At 46.1% G+C, this 10,624-nt stretch overlaps 1 protein-coding gene across 1 annotated transcript; it reads left to right on the top strand.

Moving 5' to 3' along the window:
* Window positions 1–5,157: 5,157 nt before the first annotated feature.
* On the top strand, window positions 5,158–9,179 carry LOC148037899 (beta-glucosidase 25-like). The gene is made up of 13 exons (XM_087676877.1): window positions 5,158–5,564; window positions 5,662–5,728; window positions 5,851–5,909; window positions 6,005–6,080; window positions 6,172–6,243; window positions 6,588–6,675; window positions 6,793–7,054; window positions 7,168–7,286; window positions 7,461–7,678; window positions 8,056–8,084; window positions 8,225–8,321; window positions 8,458–8,560; window positions 8,666–9,179. The coding sequence occupies exons 1-13, from the start codon at window positions 5,319–5,321 to the stop codon at window positions 8,886–8,888; spliced, it is 1,659 nt and encodes a 552-aa protein (XP_087533003.1). The 5' UTR covers window positions 5,158–5,318; the 3' UTR covers window positions 8,889–9,179.
* Window positions 9,180–10,624: the final 1,445 nt, after the last annotated feature.

Below are 10,624 nucleotides of genomic sequence, written 5' to 3' on the forward strand. Positions count from 1 at the left end.
GTGCGTCGGCGACGGGCGCGATTCCCGCGTGTTTGACCCCTCCTCATTGTCTGCTGCACACGATCACCACAGACTTTCTAGATCTGATTAGGGCACTTGTTGGAAAGCACCAGACTCACCTGGAGCAGCCGACGCCTAGAAATCGGGGTAGCGCTTTCTCGTCTTGTGCACCAGAAGTTCTCTCAAGAAAGCAACAAACTTACTTGCCAAGGAGATCGAATACCATCTTCAACCCCCTCACTTCCTACCTATCTACCTCAAGCACCGGTTCGGGGGAAACCCCTTACTTTGGTGCTCGATTCAAAGCGCGTAAGCGCTCAAGGCTTGAATCCATTGGTCCCGGCAATGGAACCAAAATGTGGGAGCTTTCACTCAACCGCCAAGACCCATGGACCGCTTATTGTTTCAAGCGTTCCAAGCCGGGCACTAATGGCTACCTCTCACATAGTCGACGTGCCATCCATATCTATGGGTATAGTGAGCTTACCTCCGTGCCGTTCGAGTTACCTCCTCTCCCGCGCACTCCGGTAGCTCCACGATCCAAGTGCAAGCTTCAAGCAAGCTCCATCCTTCTGCTCCAAGCTCCAAGCTCCATTGCCGCGAGCAAGAGAAGAGAAGAGAAGAGAAGAGAAGAAGAGAGGAGAAGATGGAGAGCTTCTCCTCCTCGGTCCCTCACCCTCACACACTCACTTCCTCACACTCTCACACTCCCTCTCTCAAGCACAAGCTCAAGCAAGCAAGAACAAGAAGAAGAAGAAAAAGAGAAGAGCCACTTTTGGCCACACACAAGAATGAGCTTCTCATTCACTTTTCAACTTTATATATAAAACCCTAAATCCCTTTTGGGCGGTCATCCCCTTTTTCCCCTTTTTACATGGCCGGCCATAGCCTAGGCCCTTTTTCCCATTGTCATTCTATCTTCCTAGCTTCCTTTCCACCGCCCGTCTACATTTACAAATTGCACGGGTGAGAGCCCGACGCTCTTTTACAAGATTTCAGGGTGTGCCTTTTTATTTTAAAATGTGCATTTCCCCTTTTGCCTTTGCCTTGGACTTTTAAGGTTGCCCTTGCGCTTTTGGCCTTTTCTCATTTTCTTTCTTCAGTCGGGCTATCTTTTTTCTGCCTTTGCCCTGCGTCTTTTCCACTTCTTTTTGCTTTCTTCGTGTTGGGGTTAACACTCACGCTCGACCGCCAAGACCCACGGACCGCTTATTGTTTCAAGCGTTCCAAGCCGAGCACTAATGGCTACCTCTCACATAACCGACGACGCGCCATCCATATCTAAAGGTGTAGTGAGCTTACCTCCGTTCCGTTCGAGTTACCTCCTCTCCCGCGCACTCCGGTAGCTCCACGATCCAAGTGCAAGCTTCAAGCAATCTCCATCCTCAAGCTCCACGCTCCACGCTCCAAGCTCCATTGCCGCGAGCAAGACAAGAGAAGAGAAGAAGAGAGGAGAAGATGGAGAGCTTCTCCTCCTCGGTACCTCACCCTCACACACTCACTCCCTCACACTCTCACACTCCCTCTCTCAAGCACAAGCTCAAGCAAGCAAGAGCAAGAAGAAGAAGAAGAAGAGGAGAGCTACTTTTGGCCACACACAAGAATGAGCTTCTCGTTCACTTTTCAACTTTATATACAAAACCCTAAATCCCTTTTGGGCGGTCATCCCCTTTTCCTCTTTTTTACATGGCTGGATGTAGCCTAGGCCCTTTTTCCCATTGTCCTTGTATCTTCCTAGATTCCTTTCCACCGCCCGTCTACATTTACAAATTGCACGGGTGAGAGCCCGGCGCTTCTTGAATTAAACCATGATGCGGTTGCACTCTTTTACAAAAGTTTTGATTTGCGCTTTTCCTTGTGCGCCTTTCTCCCTTATTTAGGACTCTTCTCCTTGTGCGTCTTTGTCTTCCGTTTCTCTTTGCCTTGGCCTTTGTCTTTGTCTTCTGCTTTAGCTTTTTCGGATTTTCCACCTTCGTTCGTTTGAGGGTTAACAACTTGGCAACAGCTCTCTCTTTGAGTTCTGCGAGGGGAAATGTAGGTTCCTCTTGATGGAACTAGAATGTCTCACCATGTGGCCACAATGCAAGACGACTATGTTCGATAGGATAGCTAGGAAGGTAACACCTCTCACCCCTCTTCTTTGGGAGTGTAGATTTTCTCGCAAGCATAGAGCTTCGAATTCCCACAAGCAGGTATAGCCCTCACCTTTGGATAATTACAAAAAGCCCCATGAGACTGCACCTGTAAATAATAATGTGGATAATATGCTATGCACTTGTTATTCTGCTACTCTCTTGAATCCTATTTATTAGAATCCCCCACCTAAAGTTCTTTGGAATGGTGGTGCCCATGGACTAGTACTAGAAGAAGCTACCTTTCTATAGAGGATGATTCACTATTGCGCTTTCACATGGCTCAAGGAAATGGAGGTTTACCCTACATGGGAGGGGACCTTCAAGTTCCTCCAATCTTGGGTCCTTATAGAGCTGGTGGGTGCTTTCACTAAGGAGTTGGTGGTGCACTGTTAAAAATCAAGAAATGACCTACTTCCCCCCAAAGAGGAACTGGACCCCAAGGTGATACAAACCCTCAAGCAGGCCAATGAAAAACGACTGAAGACCCTCAACTGTTGACTGCCAACCTAATAGAAGCAGATAATGAGGGGGGATTCACATGGTCCAATAAGTAGAAGGGAGAAGCTCTTAGGAAAGCTAGACTAGATAGGGTTCACATCTTGACAAGGTTTATGCCCTCCTTCATTAGGTTGCTACTAGGGTTCATAGATACATAGCGATAAGGATAAAGTCAACTCTAAAGTTGCCCTTGGACTGGCTTGGGAATTAGGGGTGTTCAATAATCTCGGATGGGAAAATCTTCCGCCTAACTACTAGGTATCTCGATGGGTTTCATTGTTTCATAGAGCTAGAGGTGGCAATGGGTAATGGCTCATTTAAGAAAAAAGCTAGAGTACCAGAAAGGTTTTCAAGGCAACGTGGCAAGATGGGTTGTGGTTCTTAAACACATCCTTATTGCATCAGTCATGTACTTTCTTCCTCCTAGAGACCCACAAAATTTGCTCTCAAAGATCCATAATCTATATGTAGGGATTTTCTATGCAAATCACAAAAAAACTCTAGAAGAATACCTACAGTGACATGGGCTACTTGTATTCTACCCAAAGACCTGGAGGTATCAACCTCCCAAACTTAAAAGGACAACTAGATAAGATGGCATCTAAATGGATCATCCACAGTATCCAACACCCTAATGAGGTTTGGGTTGTTCTTTTGCATAGAGACGGTGTAAAGTTTTTGGTCCCAGGTTTCCCTAGATGGAAACACCTTTAGTTCTTTCTGTTGCTTTTTCCAAAATCCCCATCATGATTAATAAGGCTTCCCCATTAGCTAAAGCCCTTTGGATAGCTTGGCTTCAATTTAAAGACAAAACAAAACTCAAGACTAACAACAACATCACCCTACCCTGGGCTGCTTGTGACTCAGTGTGGTTTACTTTGTTTTGTAGCCCCATAACTAATCAATGAATGGAAGTAGGATAGCAACTTTACAAGAAAGGCCTCCACATTTGGGAAGATTTATGAGACTACAACAAGCATCAATGGTAGGACCTTGACTCCCTAAAAGCTAAATTCAGACTCAAAGGGGAAGACCTAGCTCTATTGTCCCAAAGGATGGAACAACAGCCTCATGGGCTTGACAAAGCCATCCAAATCAGGGGCCAGTTGAGCATCAAAGCAATCACATAAGACAATGGGAATGCCCTTCTTTTAATACCAAACCAACCGACCACTTCCTCTAAACTAGTTGGTAAACTTAATGATAAATGGCACATCAATTGGGACAAATATCAATGGGAGTATACATTCTTGAATATTTGGTCTATAATTTCAGCAAAAAATTCTACCCTACTTTGGCACATTTTACATCAGGGTCTCTAGATAGGAGGGAAAGCCCTCAAGCTTAATATCTGGTAAAGGAAAGTGCCCACGTTGTAAAACTGAAATTGAAACACAAACACATCTGTTTATGAATTGCAAGGCCAATAGAGAAGCTTTTAGAATTTTACAGTGGGTGATCAAACCTTTCCACCTAGCCGTACTTAATTGGAAAGAAATTATGTTGGGGAAGACCAATGGCCTACCTATGCTAGTTTGGATGTTCATTAGAGCTTTTTTCTTAGGGTCCAGTTGGACACAAAGAAATGATGCTTTGTTCAAATGTAAAAGTGATTTTGGCATGAGCTAAAAGTTGATTTTTTGTTTCAAGTTTCATAGGCTTCCAAAGGGATTGCCATAGGTGTTGCTAAACAAACTGCTACAACCAAAAAGAAGATGGAGTTCTAGAAGCTTCAGGCTGCTTCACATGAGCAGCTAAACGAGTCCTAGATTGTCATTTGCCCAAGAGAGTTAGGCTACATCTTGATTTTGAAGTTGCGTATGCTCTTGATACTATGAACACCGTTGCAAAGAGATACTGATGTACTCAGCCTAGCTTTTCTTTCTACCTATCTACTGTGTTTATCTCAAGCGACATGATCATGGGAATATTCAATATTCGCCTATATGTTCCTAAGATTTTGTTCGCGCTATGGCACACAGTCCCTTTCTTGTCCAACTAGTTCTTCTAGGTACTCCTCAAAGCTAGTTTATGGGTAGCTCAATAGATGTAAATAATATTTTTAAACCATTTGTTGGAGGAAAAAAAAGGTCCACAAACATGAGAGACACACATTTGTCATGGTTGAGTTTGGGGCCTAGGGGGTCTGGGTTTTGAGCGTGAACTTGAAAACACGAATTGAGGGACTCATGAACGGCTAATCTTGTGATGTTGGAACCGACACAGAGTCCCGAGTCCAGACACACTGAACTATATCCTGTAAATGTAAAGTGTGGGGGAGCGCAAGCCTGTGGGCACGTGGAGTTCATTGCGGTTCGTAAATGGGCAAGGTTTCAAGGGAATGAGAGGAGCGTGAAGGTGAAAAAGGGCGGGATGCTCGTGCGGCTTGGTGGAAGCAGCCAACACGCAAACACACACACGCCACTCCAGCCGAGACTCGTGTGCGATGGAGTCGGGGCTCCACGTGAGCGCGGCGGGTCAGAAAGTCGAGAGAATGTAGAAAGCCCAACGAGCAGCTCTCCGGCTCTTGGCTCTTGCTTTCCGCTGACAATAACAGTGGACTTACTTATATGACTCCACAGGCATCAGTATTTAGAGTGCTGAGATTACATCACGGATAGCCTGGCAGCTGAGCAAGAGAGCGCAAATTGCAGTCTATCATCAGTCCCCAGCTCCGGAGCTGCCATGGCAGCAGCATCGTGGGGCCCCAACGCCAAATATGCCGCTGCTGCATTGCCAGCGCTGTTATTCGTCAATGCACTCGCAGCTGTCATCGTGTTGGTGGGCGGCGTGACTAGTATTTCCAAGGCTGATGCAGCCGCCATCGACTGGGAGCTCCGCGACGGGCTCGACTTCCCTAATGGCACCTACATTGACAGGAGCATCTTCCCGCCTTACTTCAAATTCGGCGCTCTCACCATGGCCATGAAGGTTTTCCTCACATGCTTAATTGTGCTTAGGCTAGAAAGACGGGTTTCCTCCCCATGATCCTTGTATGAAAGAAGCCTTCGATCCGTCCTTTTTACAGCACGAGGGAGCTGATTCAGCGGACGGCAAGGTCGAAAGCATTTGGGACACCTATGCTCGCAAAGAAGGTCGATCCATCTACTCTCTTCGTTGGATTCCTGCAGATAAGGAAGATCCCCCAGGGAAAAGGGGGGACAGCCATGGTTAATTTGTCTCTTGAGTAACGGGCTACTTACTTGGGGAGGTGCAGGTATCGTGCTGGATGGAACTCTTCCTGGCAACACTGGCGATCATTATAACCAGTATGCGGTGCGAATTTCTCTCTTTCGTCTCTACGCTCTTAACTCTTTCGATTTCTTACACATTTGCACATCCCAATTAATGGCGCCTTGCGTAATTGACAGGTGGACATTGAAGGGATGGCCAAGATGGGGATGGACGCATACAGGTTTTCTTTTTCGTGGGCCAGAATCTTTCCTAGTGAGCATTCTCGTATTTATTTTCAATAGACTGCTGTTCTCATATGGGGTTCAAAATGCTAACGCTGACCATCATGTGTGGTGGATCGCAGATACGAGCGAGTCGCCCAATGCCAAAGCCATTGCTCACTACAACGAAGTGATCAACCTGCTGTTGGAATATGGTATGTCAATGCCTGGTTTGGGGCGATGTAAAATGTAGTTAATAGGCCTGCAGGAGTAGTACCACAAGAAGTTCTAGACAAATTTCCACTATAATTTCCACACTGTGAAGTGAGACAACACGATGAGCTTTTGCGACGCGTGATGTTCTAACACCTTCTTAGAAAAAATCAAGGAAAAAAGCAGCCAACACACCTTAGAAAAAAAACAAGGAGAAAAGAGCCTCTTCTCCCACACGGGAGAAGTTGTCAAAGACAGCTTCTTGTGAGTGTTAATATATCAACACAAAGGTAGATATTGACGATGACGTTTGCTCTGTTGGTGTTGTGGGATTCAAACATGAAAGGGATCGAGCCTCATGTGACACTGTGGGCGGAGGATCACCCACAAGCGCTAGAGAACATTTACGGCGGCATGCTGAATCCCCTGTTCATGTGAGAGCTCGGACAGCTAGCCAGTTCGTTCGTTAGTTAATTCATTCCTGACATGAATCCAATCGTCATGATGCTGTGTAAGTATGCACCTAATGAGTGGCAAGTGGGGTGATGCAGAGATGACTTCGTGGCGTACGCGAAGGTGTGCTTCGAGGCGTTTGGGGACCGGGTGAAGTACTGGGTGACGTTCGATGAGCCCAACGATTACGTGAGCCTGGCGTACGCGTCGTCGCAGAGCCCGCCGGGGCGGTGCACGCCCGGCGTGACGCTGCACGGCAACTGCTCGCAGGGCAACTCCTCCACCGAGCCCTACCTCGTCGCCCACAACTGCCTCCTTGCGCACTCCGCCGCCGCCCGCCTTTACAAGCAGCAATACCAGGTTTATAAAACTGTTCTAATAATGTTTGCTAGCGGAAATTCAGGTGACAGGCACGCACTTGTGTGGTTTGTTCTTAGTGCTCATTGCTAACTCGATCAATACTCCTTTTTCAGAAGGAGCAAGGGGGTCATATCGGCATTGCGCTGTGGTTCAAGTGGTACGAGCCTCTAAACGATACGGATCCCATCGACATTGCAGCTGCCAAACGCGCGCAAGACTTCTACTTTGGCTGGTAATTTGTGTGTGTGTGTGTGTGTGTGTGATTGTATATGTATGAATACAACCGACGGCATGGCTGAGAGTTTGGGTCTGTGATGGGATACGGAATTGATAAAAATAAGAGTTTTATGGATATAAGGAAGGAGAACGGTCCTGAAGTTGCATGGTGCAAGGTGGGTGTGCGCAGGTTCATGGATCCGCTGATATTTGGGCAGTATCCGGACACGATGCGGAGGATGCTGGGGCCGAGGCTGCCCAGCTTCACGGAGCAGGAGGCGGCGCTGCTACGCGAGTCCTTGGACTTCGTGGGCATCAACGCCGTCACCGCCACCTACGTCACCAACGGCACCAGCCTCCAGGATACCTACGATGGCTACTTCGAGGATATGAGGATTGCCACAACCGGTACCTACTACAGACCAACTATTAGTTAAATTAATATAATTAGTTAGCATACTTATTATACACAATCAATGTACCATAATTTCCCACTATTATTCCCACATTGGTAAATGAATTAAGACAACAACGTGAACCCTCACATTGTGAATTAAGACAACATCATAAACTTTTGCGAGGGAGAGATCGCGGCATACTTAGCTAGGGGTATGGGACCAAGCCGACTGGCAAACCCCCATCCCCAACTGCACCTAACCAGGCATGCAGGGTCTCATGAGCAGAAGCTTCCCCAAATGCAATAACTTCTTGTGAGTTCACTTGCTACACATTCCTACTGACTCCTTTTATGTTCTCTCTCTCTTTCTCTGCCATTGATTCTGCAGCTTATCGCGACGGCATTGTCATCGGTGAAGTAAGCACCACTTCTCATCTTCCGTTTCTCCATCTTTCTGAAAGAGCACATAGCAGTACATTTTGTACACGAATGAACACTGTGTCTGTTTTTGTGTATCTGTGATAGACTATCAAACCTGTACGTATGTTTCTCTCTAGGGTGAAAACGAGCGTTCTGTTCCCTGGTGCCTTTCCAAGATCGTAGCCTACATGCGAGAGCACTATCGAAACCCTCCCATGTACATTACCGAGACAGGTACTGGTATTGCGGTCGGCAATATTCAGCTAACGCCCAGCAATTCCCCATGTCTTGTCCTTCTAAACATCCGTCTATCTGCTGCTAGATACATGCAAATACAAATGACCTGAACGTATATGTGGTTTAATTGCAGGCTGGGGTATCTCGGCATCGCCTTCATTTGAAGAGACTCTGAACGACACGGAACGAATCCAATATTTCTACTCGTATTATGTCAGCTTGAGCGAAGCCATCAGGTACCGATTTTCGTGAGAAGGAACAGATCTAGTGCTGTAGATTCAGAATTGCTCAGGTAGTTAAATGCGCGGACCTCTGAGGTCGTTTCCTCGTTCGCATTGCAGGGGCGGAGGAGATGTGAGAGGCGTCTTTGCCTGGTCCTTGATCGATGGATTCGAGTTCTTCTTGGGACTAACGGTCAGGTTCGGGTTGTTCTACGTGGATGAGCAGATGCAGAGATACCCGAGACTGTCTGCATTCTGGCATAAAGAGATGCTCTCAACCAATACTACTAGTAGCTATATGCTGCAAAATGCCAAGAGTGCAGGGTCGTATTCTACTATGTAATTACAGAACACACCAAGAAAAAAACTCAAATATCAAGTTACATACCCAAGTAATCACACCGTGAACACCACCCTCTCAACCCGCTTTAGTAAATGATGGGGAGGGGCTAGCTACACACTCGTCCGGATCTTATTTTACTCGATAAATGGAGCCTTTTGTTTGAGTTTGTACATCTACATGTAACTACATACTACAGACAATGCCATGATCACAGCCCCTGAATTTGCAAGGACTTTGCTTGTGCACATATGCAAAGAACAGAAACGCAACCAAGTTCTGAGTCTTCTTCCATTGTTGGATGCAGCGTGTCTCACTCCACACTTGATCAAAGGATTGTACGTGAATATATGCTAAAAGAAGCAACTTGCAGCTTGAGTATGTTACTAGCCACAATAATTTTCCTAGTTTAAAGAAGCTCATGTTCATGCAAGCGCCATCTCCTTTTAAGAGGAGCCTAATGTGTTGTCCAATTTGTACATTAATTGGGAAACAAGTCTAAAATAGTGCACAACTTCTCTAATCTTTTCCTAACAGCCAAGATTGTCGATAGCCCACGTACATGGAGGCCATAGACCTCATGAGCCCTTGAGAAATTTTGATGTGTCATTGGAATATATTCTTGATCATTGGTTAGCCATAATTTCTCTCCAAAACCAAGGGGAAAATTTGTGTTAGAGACCCCGATCATACTTCCAACAAGTTATGAAAGATTCTAGGTGCCTATCGACATTTGGTCTCCCAACCATAATCTAGCCAACCATGAGAGATTCTAGGTGTCCATCAACATTTGGTCTCCCCTCACAAAAAGACGTTGCATGAACTGTTTGCTACTATTGAATGTTTTGGTGAAGAAGGCGGCGAAGGTGGAACTTTTTAGTGGTTGAGAACTACACTGTGCTCGTTTGAGTGTTGCATTCACTTTCTGAAGTGGTGGTGCCACGACCCTATCATCATGTTCCTTTAATGCACATGTGACAACTTCTCCGGGATGCAGGTGGGAACGCCCAACAGGCAAAGAATTGAGGAGATGTTTGTGGAGCAGGCATTTGCATGCAGCATTTGCATGCCTTGACTATAGAGATGCATTGTGTGCGCATGATGTGGATATGCTGGCGGTGGAACTCATTGCAATTGGACCAAGCAAAGCACGACAAGGAATGAAAGGCAAACTTCAACTGAACCGTCACGCAGGCTTTAAATTTGATGCCCAAGGTTGGGCTTCAAGACAAAATCAATGACGCCTTTATCCCTTGTCACGCGCTTCACGCACCCTGGCACCTGGCAGAGGCTCATGGAGAAACCTAAGTACACTAAGCCCCTTTTGCTTAGTCTTGGATAGAATCAAGCAGAGATATGCTAAATTGTTCACTAAGGAGAGAGATGCTAAATTGGTCACCTTTGGCACCTACCTCTACTTGGGAAGACCCCCACTTGAAGAGTGAGTCCACCTATCAAGGCAAGGCTTCGGTGTCCTAGTACACCACTTCATTAGGAAAGGGTTTTAGCTTGCCTTGTTAGGTTCTAGAGCAGAAAGGGATTGGATTCTTGCATCTTCTATCAGTCATAGAAGCAATAATTTGGTTTACGCTTTACCAGTGGTCGATTACAAGACCTTCCATAACATGTGAGGCAGGACCAATGGAGGCACCATACTCTTCGTTAAGAAGGACTCAATGGTCAATGAGCTGATCATATTCCTGTACTGATTGCTTTTAAAATGGTTGTTATAGATTAGA

Source organism: Lygodium microphyllum, chromosome 4 (assembly GCF_053477565.2).
Source record: "Lygodium microphyllum isolate KBCC chromosome 4, Lygodium_microphyllum_v1.1.10, whole genome shotgun sequence".
NCBI classification, from domain to species: Eukaryota; Viridiplantae; Streptophyta; class Polypodiopsida; order Schizaeales; family Lygodiaceae; genus Lygodium; species Lygodium microphyllum.

What these genes read in the sequence shown, in the direction of transcription:
- LOC148037899 (XM_087676877.1), top strand. Translation starts at nt 5,319, where the DNA reads ATGGCAGCAGCATCGTGGGGCCCCAACGCCAAATATGCCGCTGCTGCA. An exon ending in CAACCTGCTGTTGGAATATG is followed by an intron (nt 6,244 to 6,587) that starts GTATGTCAATGC and finishes CAAACATGAAAG; the next exon opens with GGATCGAGCCTCATGTGACA. An exon ending in TATGAGGATTGCCACAACCG is followed by an intron (nt 7,679 to 8,055) that starts GTACCTACTACA and finishes TTGATTCTGCAG; the next exon opens with CTTATCGCGACGGCATTGTC.